Here is a 27,117-nt window from a genome sequence, read left to right as displayed (position 1 = left end):
CTATTTTAAAGCGAGTAATTAAGAGCATTTAGTGTTCACACGGCAACAAGGTGTTAAATTTTCTATTTAACACCTTTCCTTTAAACTAGAGGCAATGAAATTCCTAGGGAAAACAGAGGTGGGAAAAAGCAAAAGGTCGTTCCCTTATAAAAGGAAATGTTTAAGATGGGAAAATTAACCACCACTTAGGAATAGTGGAGGCTTTTTTACTTTGAATTTTTAAGCGCTTCTGCTAACCAGGATAGTACTTTAGAATTAGAAGTAATATTCAAAATAATTCAATTTCTTTAACTTTACAGTTAAGGAAGTTGAGGTCCAGAGAATTAATAAAAGTTTCCCAAAATTACACAGCTAGTTAGTATTAAAGATGAGTTCAGGGGCGCCTGGGTGGCTCAGTCGGTTAAGCGGCCGACTTCGGCTCAGGTCATGATCTCGCGGTCCGTGAGTTCAAGCCCCGCGTCGGGCTCTGTGCTGACAGCTCAGAACCTGGAGCCTGTTTCAGATTCTGTGTCTCCCTCTCTCTGACCCTCCCCCGTTCATGCTCTGTCTCTCTCTGTCTCAAAAATAAATAAACGTTAAAAAAAAAAATTTAAAGATGAGTTCAGAACCCAGGGTCTTGACTCATCAACCATTATAACTATTAATAATGATGGTTACTCTTATCACTTCTCATGCAGCAGACTCTATGATAACAGCATTCCTATTCATCTAATGGAATCCCCACAAAAGAGAACAGGTTGTCTTATTATATCTTAAGTTTAAACATATGACAATTATATGGAAAGAAAATACCTTGTTTTTCTACCATTCCGTTGACCTTGCTAGTCTTGCAATGCGAATGAAGTGGAAGGAAATACACTTTACAATGCACAATGAATGAGCCTGTGCTTCATAAATGTCTTCGTTCTACTATGGATTAGATATTTGGAAAGAATGTGAGGAAAATCAAATGCTAAAAAGCAAGCTATCTTTTGCCAAATCAAATATATCTTATCTGAATATACTTTTCATATATTTGTATTGAACTCATACTAGGGTTTTGTGCACATTTTAGGATATGAATAATTACCTAGACTCTACTGGGAGTACCTTATCTTATCTATCCATGGATACTTAAGAAGTATCCATGGGGGAACAGTTGTCCCCATTTTACGGAGGGAGCAACTAGAGATGATTAGAAAAATTCATATACTTCGACAAGGTTAAAACTCAATTAAGCAGAGGATCCAGGTTTCTGACTGGTTCTCACTCTAAAGTCTAAGATGTGGCCAAAGGACAACACAACTTCTTTGAGTTGATAGTACCTTGCCATGTTTCTAAGTTGAAGGTAAGTAAGTAAATACACATGTGGTTTCTTGATCATTATGTCATGGGAAAAAAAGCGAGTAATTTATTTCTATCTTGTAATCCAGCTATTCTCACTTATGTCTTAGCAAAACACAGCCATCCACTGGACCAATAGCATCTTCAGTAGCACTAACAGTTTCCTCTTGGCAACCATCTATACATAAAGTGGCTGTGCTTAGCTTTCTAGGAGTTATTCAACACCCAGGAAGCTAACCTTGGAACATTACCTCTTTTAATGACACATCTTTATTTCCTTAGCAATGTTCTTGACAACATACAATAGGTAGTGTGAAAGATTCATGGTCAACACACCAATTTTACAGTTGTCTTCTTAAGTATCCGTGGATAGATAAGATAAGGTACTCCCAGTAGAGTCTAGGTAATTATTCATATCCTAAAATGTGCACGAAACCCTAGTATGAGTTCAATACAAATATATGAAAAGTATATTCAGATAAGATATATTTGATTTGCCAAAAGATAGCTTGCTTTTTAGCATTTGATTTTCCTCACATTCTTTCCAAATATCTAATCGATAGTAGAACGAAGACATTTATGAAGCACAGGCTCATTCATTGTGCATTGTAAAGTGTATTTCCTTCCACTTCATTCGCATTGCAAGACTAGCAAGGTCAACGGAATGGTAGAAAAACAAGGTATTTTCTTTCCATATAATTGTCATATGTTTAAACTTAAGATATAATAAGACAAGATGAAAGGAAAGAAAGATGCATGGCAGAAACTCCCTGATTAAGCTAATGTTCCATCTACTGTATTATTCAAGCAGTATGTAAATAGCTACGTAACATGAAAAAATAAAAGGACTGAATATAAGTGATCATTTCATTCAACTATACCCCAAAGATGATAAATATATGGCCTACTTTCCTTCACTTCCATGACGGACATCACTAATTGATCACATTTGCTTTCCCACCTAACACGATCTTATAATCTTCCTTTGACCTCACAACCTTTCTCAATGTTAACATTTATCACTTACCATGTGTAAGGCACTGTACCCAAGGCTTTACATGCTTTATCTCCTCACAATATCCCCAGTGAGATAGATACTACCATTTTCCCCCTTTTAGAGATGTAGACACTGAGAATTAGATGTTAAGTCACAGTGTTGGAAGGGACTGAGCTTACGTTCAAAGCCAGGTTCATTTTACTCCCAGGTCTCTGCTCACAATGACTACACTATTATAACCATATTCTGCCAACTGACGGGAGTTAGCACATAACATATGAGCTATTTTCCATCCTGCTTCTCTATGCACGCACTCCTTCCATCACGTTGCTAACAGCGGTCACAGAAAAGAAATGCTATTGTTCTCAGAAAAAGAAAAACATCCTCAAAGCTACTCATTGATTTTAGCCTTGTTTTGATTAAAGGCCGTACAGAGGAAATTCGTGGGTTGCACATCACCATGTGCACTACTGTACCTCTAACCTACTTTCTGCTCTTTTTCTGAGAAGCCTCTTCTTGACTAAGGTGAACACACTCTATTCTTTTAGTCAGTCTGTACACGCCATTCATGTCTCCATCCAGTCATTCTTCTCTGGCAGGGCTTCAGTTTGCCCGTATCTCTCTCTAGTGAGCTCTGACCAGCCCAGAGTACGTTGGGGCTATCTGTACCTTTCATGTTCTGGCTGTCTTTATTATCACATCTGAAGACTGATTTTAAAGCCAATTTCATATCTCTATTGACTTATGATGACCATTTAATATCTTACTAAGTCAGCACAGGCCTCAGACTCCAAAGAAGAAGAAACTGGATGAGAAAAGGAAAGTAGAAGAAAGCTAACTGCTGGTAGAAGAAGGTTTAGGAAATGGGACTATTTCTGATAGGAGAGGCTGCAAATCCCCATATCAAAATGTCTTTTTATCTTTCTTTAATTTTTTAATGGTTATTTATTTTTGAGAGAGAGAGAACGCGCACGCACGCGCATGAGCGGGGGGAGGGGCAGAGAACCAGGGAGACACAGAATCTGAAACAGGCTCCAGGCTCTGAACTGTCAGCACAGAGCCCGACGCAGATTTGAACTCATGAGCTGTGAGATCATTTCCGGAGCCGAAGTCGGATGCTTAACGGACTGAGCCACCCAGGCGCCCCGAAATGTCTTATCTAAATAGAATATGCTTAGAAGCCAAATGTAGCAAAAGTGATCCAGTCTAAAATATTCTCTCCTACTTTGCCTGAAGTCTCATCATTTAAAGGTTTATTGTGGTTAATAAGCAAAAACAAAACAAAAACTCATCCATAATAATGTGAGTTACCAATCACCCATATTGTGAGTTTTAAAAAGGAACTAATTTGGTTTAGCAAATGACCTAAGTTTTGGAATTGAGATGGTAACTTTTTGACCAGGACATGAGTTGGGAAGAAAATGAAGAAAGCCGGGAATTTGGGGATGAATGTGTATTAGGGGGGAAAAACCAAAATCCATTCTGGAGGATGAATACGATAACCATGTTTTGCAAAATAGAAGTCAGTAGAAATGGATGAACAGAGGGCAGAGGATTTTGAACTGGCACAGTGACCAAAATGCCCGAGACACATGGAGGCCGTAAGTACTTGGTTGATGGGCAGGAAAAACATCACCATGTGAGCCATGTGGCAACCAGCAGGCAGCAGGAGGGCTGTGGATGGTTTCACAAGCCAAGTTCACCCTCGTGGTTGTTCAACCCAAGACCAGTTAAGCTGCTGCTTTCTTCTCCCTCAAAACCCAAGTGCAGATGTCATTTACGTGGACCATGGACAATACTCTTTTTCTTGGCATCCCCAGAGCCTCATACGATGTCTAGAAATGAGCACTCAGGAACGAATGTTGCTGAACAGTCTCCCCGCCAAATGTCTAGCCTGTAAGGTGCTGCCACCAGAAGGAGAGTGGTGAGAGCCTTAGTTGGCTGGCTCTCCAGGACATACGGACTTCAGGGGTCCTCCTGGGTGTAGGAAGAGGAGAAGCCTACAGTCATGCTTATGCTGAGCAGGGCCTGTGGTTTCATGGAACCACAGGTAGAAACTGCACCAAGTCTGACAAATGAGCTTTAGTTTTGCGATCGACCTCATACACTTGAATGTGATCACAATGACAGTCTAATAATTCTGTTTTCTCTCTGAAAAAGAGCTATAGCTGACTTCTCAGGTCGAATCTTTTAGATACCTAAAAGTGGGGGGGGGAGCCCAAAACAAGCAAACAAAAGACAACAAGCAACTATAAAACTGTGACAACAGCTTATTATGTTTGATTTTACACACCAGCGACCTTGGACACCTAGTATTTGACCCCTAAATGGCCCCAGGTGAGCCTAATTACTATCTGGGTACACTTGTGTTTTCTGTGAGTCAACACATTAATAAGGCTTTATATTCATGCTAAAACATCTAGATAGATGAACTGGATTCAGTCCCAAGCATGTACTCTATTAACAGTTGAAGGTTACACAAAAGCTTTGGGAAACATTTTGCTTCCACAGAACATGCACTGCCAAACTATGAATAACCTTCTGTTGTTGGTTTTAAACAATTACTGAGGATGAACTCTTTTGTTCCAGAGGGTAGTTCTCATTCCTGCTACCAAAACAAGGTATGTCATCCTACACATCTTTAGGTTCACCACAAGCACAGTAAACTGCATGAATGAAAACAGATTATGGTGCAAGAGGAACAGATGAGTGCACTAGGCAATAGTGATTTGCCTGCCCGTTGGCCAGTATTCCCTACTGTAGCAACAGCACCTCAATTTTTCTTTCCCCCCACTCTCAGTTCATATGATTTAGATTTCTGCTCTTGTCACTTTCCCCAGGTTCCAGGAAGGGGAAGGTGACCCAAGATGAGTCAACTGGAGAGTTCCATTCCCCCTGACCATCGGGATGGGAATGAAGCACAAGACAGATCAAAAGAACCCATTCAGAGCTATTCAAGAAAGCAAAGTTGAACCCACAACTGTATGGTCAATTCATCTTCGACAAAGCAGGAAAGAACATCCGTTGGGAAGAAGACAGTCTCCCCAACAAATGGTGTCAGGAAAACTGGGCAGCAACATGCAGAAGAAAGAAACTAGACCACTTTCTTACACTGTACACAAAAATAAATTCAAACTGGATTAAAGACCTGAAACCATAACAATTCTAGAAAAGAAAACAGGCAGTTACTTCTTTGACATCAGCCATAGCAACTTTTTTCTAGACATGTCTCCTGAGGCCAGGGAAATAAAAGCAAAAATAATCTATTGGGACTACATTAAAATAAAAAGCTGTTGCACAGCAAAGGCAACAACGAACAAAACTACAAGGCAGCCTACTGAATGGGAGAAGACATTTGCCAATGACATATCCAATAAAGAGTATCCAAAATATATAAAGAACCTATAAACACTCAACACTCCAAAAAACAACCCAATTAAAAAATAGGCAGAAGACATGAACAGACATTTCTCCAAAGAAGACATACAGATGGCCAACAGACACATGAAGAGATGTTCAACATCATTTACCATCAGGGAAATGCAAATAAAACTACAATGAGATACCAATTCACACCTGTCAGCATGGCTAAAATCAAAAACACAAGAAACAACTAGTGTTGTCAAGGATGCAGAGAAAAAGGAACCCTCTTACACTGTTGGTGGCAATGCAAACAGGTGTAGCCACTGTGGAAAACAGTATGGAGGTTCCTCAAAAAGTTAAAAATAGAACTACTTTATGGTCCATCAATTACACTGAGTATTTACACAAAGAATACAAAAACACTAATTCAGAGGGATACATGCACTCCTATGTTTATACAGCAGCATTATTTACAATAGCCTAGATATGGAAATAGCCCAAGTGTCCATGGACTGATGAATGGATAAAGAAGATGTGGTGTGTGTGTGTGTGTGTGTGTGTGTGTGTGTGTGTGTGTGTATTATGAATAATATGAATATTATTCAGCCATAAAAAAGAATTAAATCTTGCCATTTGCAATGACGTGGATGGAACTAGAGAGTATTATGCTAAGTGAAATAAGTCAGAGAAAGACAATACCATATGATTTCATTCATGTGTGGAATTTAAAGGAAAAAATGAGCAAAGTGAAAATGAGACAGAAATCAAGAAACAGTCTCTTAACTAGAGAGAACAAACTGAAGGTTACCAGAGGGGAGGTGGGTAGGGTTAAATAGGTGATGGGGATTAAGGAGTGCACTTGTTGTAATGAGCACAGGGTGATATATGGAAGGATAGAAGCACTACATTGAACACCTGAAACTAACATAAGACTGTATGTTAACTAACTAGAATTAAAATAAAAACTTAAAAAAAAAAAGAAAAGAAAAGCCAAAACAAAAACGAAAGCAGAGTTGAAAGTTAGAGGACAGAAGAGAACCTTGCTGGATCAAAATTCAGAACAACTCTGAGATATATTTTTTTTTTAATTTTTAACGCTTATTTATTTTTGAGAGACAGAGCATGAGTGGGGGAGAGGCAGAGAGAGAGGGAGACACAGAATCCAAAGCATGCTCCAGGCTCTGAGTTGCCAGCACAGAGCCCGATGTGGGGCTCAAACCCATGAACTGTGAGATCATGACCTGAGCTGAAGTCGGACACTCAACCGACTGAACCACCCAGGTGCCCCTGAGATACTTTTAAGTAAAAAAATAAATTACCTTATTTTGAAGGGGAAATGACTACAGCCAGTTTGAGTTGGGTTTCTATAATTTTTTCCTTAAAAAGTCTGGACAAGGTGGAGGTCAGTCTATTGGAATTTTATTTCTTCTGATTTATTCTGTGTGAGCAACAGCATTTAATATAAATGTCATACCCAGTCTTAAGATGGCCCCAATGATTCTGACCTCTTAGTATTCACAATCTACTGTAATCCCATCCTCTTGGGTTTGGGTTGACCCAGTGACTCTTTTCTAATGAACAGAAAGCATGAGTGATGGGTTGTTAGTTCCAAAATGAAGTTACAATGAGACTGGCTTTTGTCTTACTTGCCCTTTCTCATTCTCTTTTGGTTCACTTGCTGTGAGTGAAACCAGCTGCCGTGTTTGAGCTACCTAGTGGGGAGACCCATGTGGGAAAAACTGATGCCTCAACCGATAGTCAGCAAGGACCTGAGACCACAGTCACATAAGTAAGCTTGGAAGGGGGTCCTCCCTCCACCCAGCCTTGAGATGACTACAGCCCCAGTCTAAACGTTGACTGCAGCCTTATGAGACATAGTGAGCCCAAGCACTGAGCTAAGCTGCACCAAAACTTCCAACTCACAGGAACTATAATATAATAAGTGTTTGCTGTTGTAAGCTGCTATATTTGGGGGTAATTTGTCATGTGGCAATAGATAACTACTAGAATGGAATTAACCCCAGATAGATTAACAATAAAATACTTATCCTTTGCCTCTTTGCTGTTTCCCATGATGACTTCCAATTTATAAAAAGTGCTATTCATTTACAGGATATTAAAAATGCAGTGTTAATATTTTCAAGTGCACAGCATAATTCTATTAAGTTGATACAATACTGTATTTGAGTAGGAAGATTCTTTAAGGGACTGATAGTTGAAATTCTATTCTAGTATAGGCTAATCTATTCAACAAATACACTGTGCACTTGCTATGTTCCAGGCACATGAAGATAAATGGCACGGGGTAGCCTGTTTCAAAGAGCTCAAGTCCATTCAGGAAAGTAAAAAGGCCTAAAAGATTTGGAAACAGCTGAATCAAGAGGAGCCACTATTCATTATTTGTATGACAATGAACAAGCCATTTAATTTTCCAGTGCTTTTTTTCTTCATCTATAAAATGGGGAATAACAATAATAACAGCTGATTTATCAACTTATAAGCTGGTAGAAGGACCACAAAGTAAAATGTGTACAAAAGCATTATAAAATTCTAAAATAAAATAAAGCTATAATTATTGCAATGCTTATCATCAAACCATAATATACAGGCTGTACTATAGAAATAGCTAAGAATGACTCATAATTAATTTGCTGTTTACTGGCATGTGACATTTCTTTTCTTTTAACTATTTAAACATGTCCTTAAGTTTGAAATTTGTACTCCAAAAGTTGGTCAGTCTCGATTATCTCTTCAAAACCATGCAATCCAAATTACTTCTCTGAATTTAAATCTCTCATAATTTTATTTTCTGTGAGAAAATAGTTATTGTAATGGTTTAAAGAAAAACAATGAAAATTACAAAGAACACAAAAATTGTAATCATTTTGGTCAATTAATAGCTGTTGTAAGCCAAAAAGTTTTTGTCCTATAAAAAAGAGAAAGAATCTTCTTTGATGTTAAATTTAAACAATGTTTAGAGCTACCATTTAGAATCAATTAAATGTTCTCATTACCTCTATTGCCTTTCTTCATTAAACTTCCTCTGATATACTTTGTGATTTATTAGATCAACATTTTAAAGTGAAAAACACTTTATTTTTCATATTTTCAATATGCCACTGTACTTCAATTCATTATTCTAATCCAAATAGCCAGTCCATTAATAAAAATGCATAGGCAAGAATAATTGATTCCATTTTAGGGAAACGATATCAACAATAAACTACTTTGGACGGAGCAATCAATGGTTATTGAATTCTAGACCCCAAGCTAATATTTCCAGATACCCAGGTCCTTGAGACTTGAGCTGCCCACTTTGCTTTTAATGAACAAGGTGAAAATCATCAATTGAAAATACTGTGACACTAATAGAATACTTTACCTCAGAAAAATTTTAGCCTCGAGGCATCATAAACTGCCAAGTATCTTTCCAGTAGGCCTAAAGATGAATATATACATCAAAGTTGAAGATAGATACGTCCCCTGGAATCCACTGTTCTAGTTGTCTACAGTTTGATGTGAAATAAAACAAAATTAAACATTTATTAAGCTCCAACCATGAACTAGCCTAAGTGGAGAGGGAATACAAAGTAGATGAAGTATATAAAATATAATTGAAAAACTCAAGACAAGCTCGAATGAGGAATGATTTTGAGCTTCTTATTTTGGACGGCTTTTTAGAGGACAATGCCTTGAAAAGAGAGAAGGCAGAGCAAACCTGTTTGGGGCAGGAGATAAGGTACTGAGTTCAGTTTAGGAAACGCTGAAACCTGAGATGACAGAACATCCAGATGAGAGTTGGCAATATGGATCTAGAGCTCATTTGTGACATATAAACTACAAAAAAGAAGGAGCCAGCCAGATTATTTCCCAGGATGAATTTACAGACGGAGAACGCAAAACAGCCAGGACTGAACTCTGGGCAGTTCCAGAATAAAAGGGGAAGAAGGAGAAGGTGATCAGAGAGGGAGAGAAGGACCAGGTAGAAGATGGATCAAAGGGGTACCTGAGCGGCTCAGCTGGTTAAGCTTCTGAAGCTTGGTTTCAGCTCAGGTCATGATCTCATGGTTCGTGGGACTGAGCCTCACATCCAGCTCCATGTGCCAGTGCTAAGCCTGCTTGGGATTCTCCTTCTCTCCCCCTCTCTCTGCCCCTCCCTTGCTTGCTCTCTCTCTCCCTTTCTCTCTTAGAAGACAAGTCATAGAAGCCAAGTCAGGAAAGATTCAAAAACCAAATGACGACCAATTTCACACAAAGCTCAAAAATGTTAACAGCATTTTAAAGACAACTAAATTTACACTCATTAGGTCACTGGTGATCTTCGTTGTATCACTTTCAGTGGAGTGGCTGGTGTGGAATTGGAGGACCACAAGGCATCATTCCACCAGTCTAATATTAACTGAGAACCTTCTTTGTACTTTGGGATGGGAACATGTTGCCTGTATATATAGAATTTTTTATAAGAGATATTTGGGAGGGGATGAGGAGAAGTAGAGAACTTGGAATGAGTCTATATCTTCAGTTGAGAGTGTGTTTAGGGAGGGGAAGAGCAGTTTCGAATTCAGAAGACAGGTACAATTTGGGAATAACTGCGCCAGGAGAGGAAAAGGGATTGACTCCAGATAAAGGCAAAGACTGATGACTAGTTTTTGAAAGCCCAGCTGAGGCTGGAACTCCTAAGTTTGTAACACAGCCAACCTCCATGGTTGTCTGGTCTTTTTCTTCCAGGAATGTTAGGAGCCAGAGAGCAGGAGAGCAGGAGACAACAGATGGTTTAGTGGCACAAAGGCCAAGCCCTGGCAGGCACGTGAGGCCAAAGTCCAGGGGAGACAAGCACTTGAGGGGCCTGGAGATTAAGCAGGGAACTGGACACTGCATGACAGGATGAAAAGTCAGCAACGTTCTGACAAGTGGAGAGGACACAGGAACTGAAGGCCATGGTGAGTTTAACATTCAGATGTGATAGTGAGGGAGAGGTTGAAAAAATGGAATTTTATGAGATTTCTGACAAGAAAAAGATATAAAACTAAATAAAAAGAGAAATAAAAAAGTAAAAAGAGAGAGGGGCACCTGGGTGGCTCAGTCAGTTAAGCAATTGACTCTTGGTTTCAGCTCAGGTCACGATCTCATGGTTCCTGAGATCAAGTCCCTCATTGGACTCTGTGCTGAACATGGAACCTACTTAGTATTCTCTCTCTCTCTCTCTTTCTCTCTCTCTCTCTCTCTCTCCCCTCCCTCACTTACTCCCCCCACCTCTCTGTCTCTCTCAAAATAAATAACCTGAAAAAATAAGAAAACCTGCTAAAAATAAATATTACCACATGGCTTAACAGAGCAAGAGAGCTGATTCTACACTTTAAAAATGATACACTTCGCTATTCTTCTCTACATGACTTAAAATATATACTTTGCTCTTAACATTACATAATTCCAAGTAGTATCAGGTCATTTCTGAGGCTTGACATCACATTTCAAATCAAGAGACCCCTGTCAGGTTAATAAAATATTGTAATTTCTAGCTATTTGGGAAACATGCAATTTTAAGAAGGAAAAGAAATTAAAAATGAAAAACAGAAACTTTCCAAATGAAAAGAATAAAGAGCTAATCATCTGAGACAATTACAAAACCCCAAGTAAGACACTTTGACAAAGTCAAGTTCAAACTGGATAATATAAAAGACATAGCCTGACACTAAGAGCTCCTTGATCACTGCTGTCAAGAAACAGAGTAATATTCAGTCTTAAAATTTATACTTTACGGTAAATAATTTCACTCTACTTGAGAAATATTTCCCATCAACCAATTATTTTATTTGTCAGGGGGGATATGATTCATGTGTGACTTGGTAATAGAGAACATAAATAAAACTAATTCCTATATCATTTTCCAATTCTCATGAATTCAAGGATTTATGTGGAACCTCAAAGAGAACTCAGATTTTATGACAGATTTATGCCTGTATTCACATTTTTGTTCATATAGCTGCATTGGTTCTATACTGCCTAATTTTATTAATTTGAGACACAACATGCATTCACATTCATATATTAAGATGGCCAGATACTCACATTCCTCCTGCTCTGCTTCTGTGTTGCTGAAGGACTGTGAACAAGGCTTGATCGAGGTCCCTGTCCTACACCAGATGTGTTGCTCATCTTGGTGATAATAAATATTCTTCCAATCCAAATATGTTGTGAATTATATACATCAGTTCCTAATTTCAAATTTAGTGGGGAAACACACACACACACACACACACACACACACACACACACACACACGCACATACCACAAAGCTACACCAGAATGTAAAGCAAATTGTCCTGTTCAAAGCACAATTGAACTGAACATAATTGAATGAAGACGTTGAAGAAGAAAATTTATCTCATTTAAAAAATGGTTAGTCATAATAGCAGTTGCTTTTGATGTTTTTCCTACCATGAGAGACAAGGAATTATAGCCAAGATGACTCATGAGTCTATCAACCTGTCAAGAGGGCTGAGGTCCGCTTCCTGACAACATCCTTGAACAGCAAAGTGAGGGAGGAAGGCACACAGCATTGCAGATGGGAGATACGATGCACTTAAAGCTCTCAGAATATAGTGTGTGCTTAATGAATATTTGGTAGCAAGATCTAACAGCTCAGATAATTGTATGACACTGGGAAAATCAATTAAGCTTGTTTGGCCCCAGTTTTATAGAAAATAAGGATAATATCTGTCCTACAGAGTTGTGAGAATTAAATGAGCTAGTTCATATAAAGTTCTTAGAGCTAATGCATGTAAAGTACTTAGCATAGATTCCAGCATGCACTAAACTCAGAAGAGGTAGGTCTATACAATATTATAAAACATAAACACTTCCATTCCACTTCTATTTTCTTTGCACTCAGATTCTCTAAAAAGTCTGTTGTCAGAGCTGTGGTCTCTTAATGCTACTGGGGTAGGAGAAGGGAGAGGGACAGTATCAGAATTATGGATACTGCAAACTCAAATTCTTAGAGCCAAAGATTACTATTTGCTAAACTTCCTTCTCATTTCAAATATGTGAATGGTGGCTATAAAGGAATGAGTAGGTTTCTGTGAGTGGGTCATAAGACCCACTGATCTGTGGTCAGTCTCCACAGATTTTCAAGGATGAAACATCTATGCATGGCCCAGTGTATTAAGGCAGCCAGGCACTGTCCTAGGTGCTGGAATATAAACATGCCTACACAGCACTAACAGGAGAGACAGACATAAAAGTCATTACAAAACAGGAGAGTAAGTGAGACATCATTCATATACAAAGCACCCCTTGGGACTGGGGTAGAGGGTGGAAAGCTTCACATGGAGGCAGTCTTTGAAGCAATGAGAAGGGTTTGAGGGAATGTAAGATTACAAATAGACCAAGTTTAGAGAGTTAAATACTTTTATGCCTGTATTCTTAGCTGACTGTAATCCTAAATCAGATTTTTTTTCTCTTAAGGCCAAATTACTATGTTGTTAAGGGTAATAATCATATGTAAAAGCAAAAAGCTGAATCGGGGCGCCTGGGTGGCTCAGCCGGTTGGGTGTCCGACTTCGGCTCAGGTCGCTACCTCACGGTTCATGAGTTCGAGCCCCGCGTCCGGCTCTGTGCTGACGGCTCGAGCCTGGAGTCTGCTATGGATTCTGCGTCTCCCTCTCTCTCTGCCCCCGCCCCCACTCACAGCCAATCTCTCTCTCAAAAGTAAATAAAACAGTTTTTAAAAAAGCTGGATTGAAAGATCCCAATAGTTTTTCTTAGCTGTAAGATTCTTTATGCCTGATCATCTTCCAAATGGTCCTAAAACACCATTATACAAAAGCTTGGGATTTTTAAGAATGAAAGAGGTATTTGCCCCTGTAAATCATGAAAACTTGGTACTGACAGATAAAACCAGCCACAAACAACAGTTCTCAGGTGCTGGGAATTCCCCAACTCTATGTCAACAATGAAAGACCACTGTAAATCTATAAAATGGACATTTATAACCAACTGCTGAATACCAGTATTTCTCACCCTAAATTTTGACAGCTGCTCCCTTAAAAAGTCATCATGATTGTAGGCAGGGTGACATGTACTGAGCAAAGTATTTTCAAAGTATAAGGTTGTATTTATGTCTTCAAAGTACTTGCAGAAATGAGTTTTAACACATGTCAAGCACTGTTTCCAAAAACAAGTGTTAACCCCAACTGTAATTGTTACTAAAACTCTTCACTGCAGCTATTTGCTAATCTACATCCAATTTTTAAAATCCACAAGATGGCCACTCTTGGCTTCACATTCTATAACAGGTTACATTTGACATGTGCCTAGTTTTGTCTCAAAAATGAGGCTTCACAAGTCAAATGTTATTTTCCACACCTGCAAAATCATGAATCACATAACACCACCAGCCAAAGAGCAACATGAAAACTAAGACCAACTCAGCAGTAATCAGAAGCACCTGTTTTTACAAAACACAAGCCACTGTCCTGAAATTAGGCACACGTTTTAAAAGTTTACTAGTTAGCTGCATCTCCTGCAAAGCAGTTCAGACATTTATCAGAAAGCAGAAAGATTTTTAATCTCACACTGAATTTATGTCTAAATATGAAAAAATAATACTGTGAATCATATTTAACATACAGTAACTGATCTAGAACATAGTTGAATATTCCAACAAGCAATGTAAAGTGTCCCTGGTCATCTATTGCTAGTAAAATAATAAACAACAGAAACCTAAGGGGTCCAATTCTCTATAAAGCACAGAGAACGGCAATGCTGTGGGCTGTAACCTGAAAGATCCTGTACAACTTTGTTCACTTTCTGGAGAAGAATGTCTTTGATATGTCATCTTTCCCCCCAAATGCACAAGCCATTGAGAGTTTCTATAATGTAGTGATTTTCAAAGTATAATTTTGTCTTTCAGAAAATGAACGAAAAGCTATGAAACAGGGGCACCTGGGTGGCTCAGTCAGTTAAGCTTCTGACTTTGGCTTAGGTCATGATCTCACCGTTCATGGGTTTGAGCCCCACATGGGGCTCTGTGCTGACAGCTCGGAGCCTGGAGCCTGCTTCAGATTCTGTGTCTCTCTCTTTCTCTGCTCCCTCCCCTCCTCCCCCCCCCCCCACCCACTCATCTCTCTCTCTCTCTCTCTCTCTTTCAAAAATAAAACAAACATTAAAAAAAAATTTTAAGCTACAAATCAATCATACATTTAAGTATCTTCTGATTACAACGCAAGCACATTTTTAGCTTAAGAGCTCGCTCAAGGGATATTTAGAAACCAAATGTAAAGAAGACCATCATATACTTGTACTAACCTAAAGGAAAAATAAACCATTTTCTCTTTCCTCCAAAACACCACTGCTACTTCAGGCAACCCTTGGCAATATTGGACAGAGAAGAGACCTATATATGAACAGCAACTACCTCTCTATCTTTTTCAGCAAAATAAAGGTTTTCTCCAATAACCATGCCCCCTTTGGCCACAGTCATATTTTACCTATTAGTGAAATATCACACAGGCCTTGATGTTCAGGTCTGGCTTGAAACCCACATTTTCCCAAAAAGAAATGCATCTGGAATCCCAAATAGCAGATTTTGCAAGTGAACTTTCAGGAAACAGTCCATTCAGAAGATGTCAATACAAGTATTATATTAAAAAGAATAAGGATATTTTTAGCTCCAGAGAGTTTCATGCCCCAGCCTCCTTCCCATATCACCACACAGTGGCTCCATCTCTTCGATCAGGGGCAGCTCAAACATCTAATTCTCAAGAGGGATCACTTTCATGAAAACTCACTGCTCTCATTATCTCCCTACTCTGTCCTGTACATTTGATCTGATTTTCTTCATGGTCCTTATCATTATTTCTTATTTTCTATTTCCCTGTTAGATTGCTGGTTACAACAGGGCAAAGACCTTCTGTATCTTCTGTAACACTGTATCTCCAGCACCTAGAATGATACGTGGTGGGTATCCTCAAGTATTTGCTGAATGAATAAAAACTGTGAAATGCTTAGGATAAACTGAATCTTCCTATTACTAAAAAAAATTTATTGTATTTATTTATTTTTGAGAGACAGAGTGAGACAGAGTGTAAGCAGGGGAGAGGCAGAAAGAGAAGGAGACACAGAATCCGAAGTAGGCTCCAGGCTCTGAGCAAGCGTTCAGCACACAGCCCGATGCGGGGATCAAACCCACGAACTGTGAGATCATGACCTGAGCTGAAGTCAGACACTTAACCAGCTGAGCCACCCAGGTGCCTCTGAATCTTCCTATTATTGACAAGGTAGAAAAATAAAGAAAATCTGAGCATTATATTATATCTTATATTTTATTCCAACAGTTTCCAGAAGAGAGAGCTTCAAAAGTTTAGAATGTTAACTGAAATTCACATCAATTTCTACACATTTGTAGACCTAACTGCTAATATCTAATTTAAACCCACATATCCAAGAAACTCAGTTCTATGGTTCAATGTTTCAGAAATGTCTTTTGACTCTAAGCTTATGTAATAACAGTTGAGATACTGGGGTAGAACGCTAACACTTCAAATTTAAAAAGCATATAATCAGTTCTAGTATATATTCTAAAACACCAACGGGAGTATTTCCCTGTGGCATTATGGTGAATCACTCTGTATCGTACTTTTTATTTAACTCTTTTTTTCCTGAATAGGTACTTAAATACTTCATGACTGAGCTAATGTCCCATAATGAAGAAAAAAACCTCTGATTGCCAGTTTGGGAGCTGTTAAACAACAACAAAATTTTACATGTATTCATATCCCTCTATATTAAAAATATTAATGATTTTTAAAAAAAATTTAATGTTTATTTATTTTTGAGAGAGAGAGAGAGAGAGAAAGGGAGAGAGAGAGAGAGAGAGACAGAGCTCAAGCAGAGGAAGGGAAGAGAGAGAGAGAGAGGGAGACACAGAATCTGAAACAGGCTCCAGGCTCTGAGCTGTCAGCACAGAGCCTAACACAGGGCTCGAACTCACAAACTGCGAGATCATGACCTGAGCCGAAGTCCACCGCTCAACCGACTGAACTACCCAGGTGTCCCATATTAATGATTTTTTAAAAGATTATACTTACACAACCATCACCACAGTCTAATTAATCTTCAGAAAGTTTTCATCATCCCATAAAGAAACCTTGTGCCCATTTGCATCAATATATGGTCTACAGAGTCTAGCTTTTTTCATTTAGCACATTTTTGAGGTTCTTCTATGTTGTACCATAAACTAGTCTATCTTTTTTTTTTTTTTTTCAGAGAGAGCGAGACCAGTGGGGCACAGGAGGAGCAGAGGCAGGGAAAGACAGACAGACAGAGAGAAAGAGAGAGAGAAATATCAAGCAGGCTCCACGTTCAGCCCAAGCCTGACACGGGACTCGATCCCACGACCCAAGGATCATGACCTGAGCTGAAATCAAAAGTTGGACATTTGACCAACTGAGCCACCCAGGTGCCCCAAGTCTCCTATCTTTCTAAACTCATTTAGAAATAGCATAATCTGAACATACACTAATAAAAATCCACCTTTTGAATCCTAACACTTATTCTGAGCTTCATTTCCCTTTGCATGATCAACTTTCATTTAGCCTTCTATATTATCATTATGAGAAATTTATCAAATGTCTGATCCATTCAGTACTCATTGCAAATTCTCTTAAGGTATCCTCTATCTGTTGAAACTCTCTTACACCATCAGAATCATATGTTTAATCAGTTTTCCTGGTTTGGCCCCAAGAACAATCAGCATTAAGCTGAGTCAAGAGACCTCTCTTTTCTTACCAAGTTCACCTAGTCCCATGATTCAGCCATCAGACCTACACATGTCTTGCATGTCTCTTAAGCCCTACCCCCTCTGCATAACCCCAACTTCCTCATTTCAAGCTACCTCCTAAGAATTCTCCTCAGACATCTTCTTGGCAACTCAAACTCAGGACGTGGAATATATTCCTTCTGCTCCTCCCTATGTTTTCCCACAACTGCTATATCTGCCCTTGTATTTATGTCTCTCTCTCTAATCCCTTTTATACACTAATGCCACCTAATCTTCCAAAAGTGCAGCCCTTCCGTGGTTACACCTCCACTAAAAAGCCTACAAGAGTGCCCCAGCGCCTACACAATGAATTTAAGCTTCTTAGTCTGCCATTCATAACTATCCAACACGCTTTGCTTAATATCTTTATGAATAAGGCTTTCTTCCACTAACATGTCCTAAGTGCTCACTAGGTGTCAAGCACTAAGTGCTGTATTATGTCATTTAATTCACAATAACCCTAAGAGGTGGGTAGTTATTGACTCAATTTCACAGATGAGGAAACTCAGGCACAGACCGATTTACTCGTCAAGGTCACATATCTATTAAGAGAGAGAGCCAGGATTCCAACTGAGAGGATTCCAACTGAGGTATTCTCATCCAGGTCCCCCATCCTTAACCAGCAGGATACAGCTGTCTCTGTAGAAACAGGTATCACCTCAGAGTAAAGAAAGGGTGTTCTTCTTGATCTCACACAGAACTGTGTAAGTGCTATGCGCATGTGTGTGCACGCACACGTGTATCCACACATGAACGCACATACCTGTTAACCTTCTGGGGGTCTCACTGTCCTCTACTTCCTACTCTAAAGCACCTAGTTTCAGGCACATGCTCATAAGAAAGAATCGTCTTGTATGTATCCAAATCCCCTTTTATGCAGCTGTGGATACTGGTGGAAAAACTCTGGTGAGGTGTGGATGGGGAGGTTATGTGAATCCCCCAAACAAGATTAAATTCTGAACTGAAAGTGAGGATGGAAAGTGTTAAATACACAGTGGTTATGTTGCTAAGAAATCTGCTCAAATTTGCCTGCAGGCTCTTTCTCCCCCCCCCCCCCCACCCCCCCCCCCCCCAGCTTTGGCTGTGCACTGCACGAGAGCTACAGCTCTACTGACTAGACCTGTCATTGATTCCTCTGTTGGGATCTTCAGCACTCAGCACTGGCGTGTAATCTCTCATTTTAAAAATAAGAAACCGCAGAAGCATAGGGATCGAAATGATTCACCTGAAGTCACATAACTCCTTAGCCCCATTTAGAAAATTACATTTTTTTGGAGGGTAGCAACTTTAATTTAAAAAAAAGAAATCTAGTTTCTGTCTCTGGCACTCATTTCTGTCAAATAAAAACACCCAAGTAAACGTATTTTCCAAATTTAAAAAAATTACCCAGACTATCAAACTAGAAACTAGCCCATCTGAGTTTCGATCTTCGTTCTGATCCCTTCTAGCTATGTGACCTTTGATTCGGGCAGCGCTACAGACCTCGAGGACTGGGAGTGGTAACCTCAGAACTCAGAGGGTCTCTTGGTCTTTCATCCCCATTTCTTTGCCATCTTGACTTGATTCTCTCCTATTCCCGACTCTTTTTTACGTGGTAGAGGGCACCGTCTTGGATTTGCAAACTCCCAGAGAAGCACTGATCGAGCCGGCTTGGTTTCTATGTCCATTGTCACCCCAATCACCACAGCCAAGGAAATGGTATAATATGTCAGTTTTAATCAATCAATAATGACCGAATTGGAGTGGAACAGGAGTATATTAAATATGAGGATTGCTCTTCCCAGGGAAAAAAGAAGAGTTTCAGGGCATACAAATAATGTCTACTACATCATGCGAACAGAAAACACTAGACCGTGTTTTCATTAAATGAATGGCAGGTTTAGTGACATTTTAGTAATACACACAAAGAAAGAAAAGAAAGAAAGAAAGAAAGAAAGAAAGAAAGAAAGAAAGAAAGAAAGAAAGAAAAAGAAAAAGAAAGAAAGAGAAAGAAGAAAAAGAGAAAACTTACATGGAAGTGGGCCCAATACAGAGCTCTTCTGGGTTTGTATAGTTAAAACAAAAATAGCACTGAAGAAATTACTCACCTCCACATACCATATGTTACATCGATAAAAGACTAATATGAATAGAGAAGATGCGTGAAATCTTACTGCACATTAAATCTAGTAGAATCTATACTTATTTGGGTCAAGATACAATTTTGACCATATATTGTATTCGTTGGGATACGCAAACAACTCAACGTATAATTCAGAACTTGTGTAAAAGAGACGTAGGCTTATTCAGTGACTTGCCTTCTTTGGAAGTGAATGTGTTCACACCAGAATGATTTAAACAAAAGCTGGATATCCACACAGTAGGGATGGTGCGAAAGGACTTGCTATATTGAATGGTAGGCTTTCCTAACAGAATTTCAAGATTCCTCTAATATTTTCTGATAGAGTTATGCCATTTTAAATCCCCCAAAGGGATAATTACTGGTAAAAGTGGCTGTATTTGCAAACCACAGAGAAAATGGGAGGTGATACAGAATATACTGTACTTTGGTTTTTGAATCACTGACAATCACTGTCATCAACATCATTTATAAAAAAGCCACCATGTTAATTTGACTGGCAGTACTTTTTTGGCAGTTAGTTTTTGTTCAGGAGTTTAGTTTAAGATAAGGTGACCCACTGCTCCAAAGAACAAATCTACCTACAAAGGAAATTAACAGTTCTAATTCATATGCAGATGAATTCCAGCCCTCAAGTATCAGGGGAAGAGTCATCAGGGAACTAAAAGATGGGTGTGGAATAACCGAAGGAGGACCAGACCTTACCAACAGGTAGGCCTTCTAGTCCCACTTCTGAAGGATCAGCGGGGCTGGCATAAATCATGTAACATGTTTGTATCCTAGTTATTCATCTAAAAAAATACTCAAGGTGGACAAAGTGCATTCTAAAGTCCCTTTCAACTTTTATTCCTTCAAATTATTCCGTGTGGGAAAAAATACAGCTTGAGATAATAAAGCTGATGACACAGAATACTCCAGACAAATGGAGCATGGTAGCCAATCAATTTTCAACAAAACAACTCTACTGGAGATGGAAAGCAATTCTTAGGAAAGAAAAATAAGCAGTAGAGTCATAAAACAAGCAAGTTTGCCCTGTTTCTATATAATCGATGTTTCTTCCAATTCATTGGGGATTTCTTGAGTCAAACTAAGTACAGCTAAGGTTTGAATCATCAGTATCTCACATCCAAGACCTGTCAGCTTGCTGATGACTGTTTTAAACATAGAAATGAATGGTTTTTATGTTTGTAAACTTTGGAAAGGTAAGGATAACCTATGAAATATGCTGCATTCTCTCCTTCCCCTTTCCCTTCCCCAGCTCTTCTCTCCTCCCTTGGCTGAGCAAGGCAACTTCCCCTTTGATTATGTGTTCAGCTTCCACAGGAATGCCAGCAGGGATCAGCTATCTTTCTGAAGTACCTGTAAAAATTCTCACTCTATCCTCTGGCACACTTATTTAAAAAAAATCTAAACAAAGGAACTAGTGAGAAAAAATTACCTGTACTAATTACCTACACCAATTCCTAAAAATTCTCCTACTACAAACACCCACTACCAACATTTTTTTCTCCAAGAAGAACCATGAAGGGCATTTTTTAAAGAAGTTAAAAAAGTGAGCACCCCTCTAAAAATACAGTTTGAACATCTAGGCACTTGAAAGCCTGAATTGCCTAGCTAGGGATTTTAGATGCACATATTGTTTAATAAAGTCACTTAGCTAACAACATTTTTACATAACCACGTCATGATTTTTGCTAAATATCTACTAGAATAGGGCAAAAAATATAAAATAAAATAAAATGAAATGAAATGAAATGAAATGAAATGAAATTAAATAAGTTTGTAAATACAGATGACCTTTTCTCAAAAGATCTAAACCATATTCTTGTTCCCCCCCTTTCTCTAGTTTCTCTGAACTGACCTCAGTAGGAAACTTGAGTGAATCAATATGTCTTCCCTGAACAGCTTCCCTGCATAGCTTTTCTCCTGCCTAGGAGAGTGAATGAAAACAGAGAAGAGTGGTTACCATGGAGGAACTCCTTGCCTAATTCAATGCCATTACCCATGTGCAAAAGGTGGTAGGGTCATAAGGGAAAGTGACTCATAACTTTCATATGCGTAAGAGCAAAACAAATTTCTCCTTTTCAAGCAATTCAATAACCCTGTCCTGCATGGCCCACGGCAGGTCAGGATTTCTATCATGAAGATGAACAGTGTTAAGAGAATGCTTATAAAATGTACATTATGTTTTACCACTTGAATATTATCTGGTGTGGTTAAATAAAAATATACATTTGATAGGGCCAGAGGGTTTATTTATTGCCTGACAGATTAATCAAAATAGATGCCAAAGCCTTTAAAGGGGAATTGCCATAACACAGTATTTAGTGAAAAACAAATACAAGCACAAAACACAATAAAATTGAATTTCAGGATCTTTTCTAACTTTTTGTTACATTCAGGTTTATGAATCAGTTTTGTAATCAATGCAAGTTTCCCTTGAGGAAAAAATACCAAATGAGTCATCTATGTGAGATTTTCAGAGCAAATGGTGCTTCTTGGCAGATAAGATAAAGTAAAAAATGAAGTCTAGGATTTACCAATATGTTCAGAATTTCATAGGTATAAACACTCTCCAAAACTGCCTCAGGCTCAATGATAGATTACTATCTTAAAGGAATAGGAATCTCCATACTGACAATTCCTTCCAGGAACAAAATTCCCTCAGGATATTCAGGTGAATTTTTTTTGGTTTAAATTGCAGTTAAAATCCTTCAGCCAATACCTTTATGTAAATTATTTCAGAGATAAAGCTTAAGATCATATAGTTATAGAACTTGAAACATCCTAAGAAATAAAGATATCTCTTGTTATATTTTAGGAAACAACCCAGGAAAGTTTGGTGATTTGCCCAAAGCATCTGTCTAGTTTAAACTCTAAGTCTAGAATTCTGAAAAGACAGACGAGCAATGAAAGCAGAATTAAAAAAATCAAATACGGTCATCCCAAGCACCGTGACATACATCAAGTCCATATAAAATCAGGGAAGGCATAAAATCAGTCTATCATTACTGTCATCATTGCTAAAACTCAGTTTTGATAGAGTTACAGAAAAATTATCCATTTTTAGAACAACTTCTCTTCCGCAGCATCAGACCCTATGACATTTTGATTCAGGCTTTGACATTTCATGAGATTATAAACTGTGTTATAGTTAAGATGAAGGAAAAGGATGGAGACATCCTAATCCGAGCCCACAGCAGAAGAGACATTGTTCAGGATAAAGTTGAATATCAGCAAGCACTTGAGAATGTATTAAGGGAAAAGCAGACTTACTGGAGAGTTTTCTGGGAAGGTTTTTCTAGCTCCATCTTTCACTATCATATGCATAGAATCCTTGTGGTAATCTGAACCACTAAATAAACTGACAAAACTGACAAGACAGAGAGTTAAGTGTATTTCGAGGAAAAAAAAAAAAACTACAGGGAGAAAAAAATAAGAATGACACTTCTGGTTTATCAACAGCACCATTAACTAAGATGTGAATATCCTCCCTAAAGTCCACCAAGTTTTGAGCCTTAATGTAAACAGTTTTTCTAAGCTATCTAGGGAAACACAGGGCACACACTTTCAAATTATGCCAAAGGCTAATTAAAATAGATACACTGTAGATGTAATTGAATCCAACCATATTACCCATTTGAGAGGATTACTTTTAAGGATCTGTCTCACCCTTCAATACATTTCTATAGCCGTAAAATGTAAGTGGATGTCTTCCCTACCCAATTCAAATAGGCCCTGAAACCGAAGCCAAAAGGTGCACTGAGAGGTCATTATATTATATGACATGTCTTCTTTAAAAGCCCTGGCACTTTGACATTTGACGAAATGTCAAATCCCAAGTGTCTGACTCCACTGAGACACATTCTGTTTATTATGCAGCAGTTGGAAGTTGGGGGACTCAACATGCATCTAACTCCACAAAGTAAATTGGTGTTTTCGGATAAAGCGAGGGGAAAACATGCCGGTTATATACCTAAAGCAAGTGACTTTTGATGTTTAGTATCGCATCCTCAGCATGACCTTCACAAATCAGATAAGTGAAGACAGGCTTCTAAGTTACTGCACTTGATGTATAAAGACTAATGCCATAGCTATATATCATTGTCCTAACTCTAATTCGAGGATATTTCTTAGACACTTTCATAAATATTTCTCTGCACAGTCATATTTTGTAAACTTTTAAAGTATTTATTTTGTTTTCTAAATTCTTACTAAACCTATTAGGATGCAGGCATATTTCAGAGAGACAGAATTTGATTCTATTTGTACAAGCACATAGAGCACAAACCCGAGAAGGTGTGAATTTGACTCAACACATACTGCTTGTGAGAAATCTGTACAATGGACACCAATGTAATGAAAGTTCCTAAGCTTCTCTTTTTTTTCAACCTTCAGGTTTTCAGAATTGTGCATGCAAGCAGATAGTATTTTTTGATGCCACGCAAATCTCGGTTAATTTTTTAAGTATATTGTGGAAACTAGGTTAGTAAACATATACTGTCACCACATTAGAACAAATTATTAATGTAAAAGCATTATAAAAGAGAAACATCTCTACAACTCAGAGATTGTAAAAGCAACATAGCCATTTTATTTGAGCAAGTGTCAAAGAGTTAAAATTTTTCATTATTATGTTATTACCACCACACGATTCTTCAACCTTCAACTTTCATCAATGACAACAGAATTTCTGGCATTAACGCTAATTCTCATGCATTTCAATATCACAGAAATAGAATCTAAATTATTTATTAGTCACCGCTCAGAGGTTGTAAGTAGGATATATTCATGATTAGACATCAAAAGGCCAGAAAGAATTAGAACTGAATTACAACTGAAATACGAGTTTAGAAAGATCCTTATTCAAGAAGATAAAAAAATAACTTTTAGTGTTGTCAGTATAGAGTATATGTAACTGTCAGTCTCCCACATTTAGGGCACTTCATAAACCCAGTGACTTCTGCATGTAGCTGCTTTCTCTCTGTACCTTTAGGCATTTCTGGGCATTATAAATCTATGGGGATGAGTCTAAACCTCACCAGGAACTTAAAGCACTGATAAGTACAAGAAAGACTCTAGGTCTCTGCTCTGCTATTTATAAGCTAATTTACAAATGTCTTAATATGGATTCTAAAGGTATCACTGCTTCTAGTTGACAGCAAATAACTGTTCCCTTAATTTAATAATAAAATGATGAACATGCATCAGAGAAAATAATTTGGACTTCCTTCTACAAGCAATACCTCAGGTTAATCACAGGTAACTATCTAGAAGTCTGTATCAGGAACATTAATCAACATCAGCTTGAACATGAACAATTATTTGTTCCTAATAAGCTAGCCTTCTCTATTTGGAAAGAAAAAAAAAAAAAACCTGTTATTTAAAAACAACTACAACAGAACATATTCTAACTACCACATTGGCTTGCAAGATACTTTTCTGAATGGTTCGTTACAACAATAACATAACCAACTAATTGCACCTAAAATATTAACCAGGCATAGTACTGGACGGGTTATACTGTCTAGATGCTATCTGATAGCTGTTCTTGCAACAAATCAAGCAAAATGTAGCACTTCAGTACTTACAGACTGCTCACAGAGAACACCATCTGGGAAACCTTTTGCATGTAACATTAAAGCTCCATACAAGGTTTATTGTTAGCCCAGCGTGCTAGAAGGAACCGGAGGGTGGAGGGAAGTGCTTACTTCGAAAATGCTCTGAGGCGTAATAATAGACATCCTCATAGCCCTCGTGGTAATCCTCTTCTGGTCGGTACTTTTTCCCCTTTCTTCTCCTAGATCTTCTTATCTGCTTGACAAAACCCAGGAAGCGGTCCATCTCTCACTCACCGTGCAGCCTGGTTCAGCCAGCACCAGAGAGGAGCAACAGCCCAGCTGCTCCGGGACCTGGTGGCGCATGAACGCCCAACACCAAACCTGGGGATTGGGGACGCGCTACCCTTCCATCGGCTTCTGTGCTACCATCAACGCCGAGACTTTAGCCATGGGAGGTGAAAAAAAATAGCAGCGATATGGGTTTACCTTGACAAGATTTCTTACTTTGCTCAATAAACTATCAAATGTGCAATTACAAAAAAAAAAAAAAAAACAATAAAGGAAAAGAGAGAGAAAGTAAAATAACGAAAGACTAAGAGGAAAAAAAAATAAACTGCAAAGCTCTGGACTTCAAACAGCTTCAAAACAAAGCAACAAAGTTCAACAAGAGATTCAGCTGAAGCCCGAGGAGTCCCGGCACTACAATTTCACTCTCCAACATCTCCATCATCAGGGGCGGGGGGCGGTGTAGGGGATGAGAGGGGCGGGGAAACACGTTAGTCAATGGACTGAACCAAAGCTGGAGACTGAACCGGCTATTTCTTACCTGCTAATCCCACCCCCTAATCCTAGCACCCTTGATCACAAAAGCACATGCTTGGGAAACTTCCCAGAAAGCTATTGTTTTGCAATGAGCAGATTGATTAACCCTTTGTGCTCTCGTGCATATCATATTAATGAGCACTAAAGTGGTTTCATCCATATGCACTGCCTCTTGCTGACAAAAGTGTGCTGTATGTGTTAATTGGAGCAGCAGGGAGAAGGCTCAGCAGCTGCTTTCAAATGACACATTTACCCACTGGGCATTAATGTATTCCAATCACTGTTTGATCTAAATATTAAAATGCACTTCACAGAGAGACTTCTCATAGGCTTAGTAACAGCATACCATAATTGGCAAATAAAAGAAACTGCATGGTTTTTTTGGGAAAAGAAACACAAACAATCCCACTGAACTCAAATATAAATTTGAGTTGTTACACTTTAAAAAAAAAACACACATGAAAAGAAAGGGACTAAATAGCAAATAAAATTTAGTTTTTCTTGGTGAAGGCGGAGAGAGGTGGGGAAGTTTTAAAAAATGCCCACACCCTGTTCATTCTTTGTCTCTAAAATCACAACCTTTTTCCTTTTTTTTGAGTACGACAATCAGAAACACTTCAGACGAGACTAAAGAGGTACTCTAAAGTCTAGACAGGTCAGCATTAATCTTGGATGATCTTTTTCTCTCTAGCTTTTTTCTTCGGGTCTCTAAATGAATGTGAATGTTTAACACCAGGAAAAATTCAATTTGTTTACAATATAATTAATAAACATGTCAGCATATCACCTATGAAACTAAGCATATTCTGCAGCTCCATATTCCCAGAAATGTAATTTTTAAAAGCTTTTTTGCTGTATATAATTCAATATCTATGTAATACCAGTTTCTAGGACCATCCTAGAGGAAGGTGATTGCACTCTGCATTATCTGTTGTTAGATTCAAGGGAATGTGTCCCTCCTCTAGATTTAAATAGTTCTCTATTTGCAGATATTAATTGCTAAGGATGGAGTGGGAGACATTTACTCACAGAGGTAAACATTCATCAACCAATAGCATTTCAGCTTTAAAATGTGTAAAGTGAGATTCAATGGTTACATGAATTTTCCCT

General features: G+C 38.4%; 1 protein-coding gene across 15 annotated transcripts in view; it reads right to left on the bottom strand.

Moving 5' to 3' along the window:
* The window catches only part of GRIP1 (glutamate receptor interacting protein 1), a 682,822-nt gene that overhangs the window by 377,720 nt on the left and 277,985 nt on the right, over positions 1-27,117 (bottom strand). For 2 of the 15 annotated variants that reach the window (XM_019455031.2, XM_053896009.1), the window contains exon 1: positions 25,336-25,885. The exons of 9 other annotated variants lie outside the window; for them this stretch is intronic. In XM_019455031.2, the coding sequence (XP_019310576.1) occupies positions 25,336-25,468 (133 nt within the window). In that variant the 5' untranslated portion in view covers positions 25,469-25,885. Of the gene's footprint in view, positions 1-25,335; positions 25,891-27,117 lie in introns of those variants that run through there. 4 more of the 15 variants (XM_019455030.2, XM_019455029.2, XM_019455022.2 and 1 more) reach the window with 4 other exon arrangements.

Source organism: Panthera pardus, unplaced genomic scaffold, assembly GCF_024362965.1.
Source record: "Panthera pardus isolate Hobbes unplaced genomic scaffold, ASM2436296v1 HiC_scaffold_6, whole genome shotgun sequence".
NCBI lineage: Eukaryota > Metazoa > Chordata > Mammalia > Carnivora > Felidae > Panthera > Panthera pardus.
Note: the sequence above shows the minus strand (reverse complement) of the source record. Positions and strands in the feature narration are given on the sequence as shown.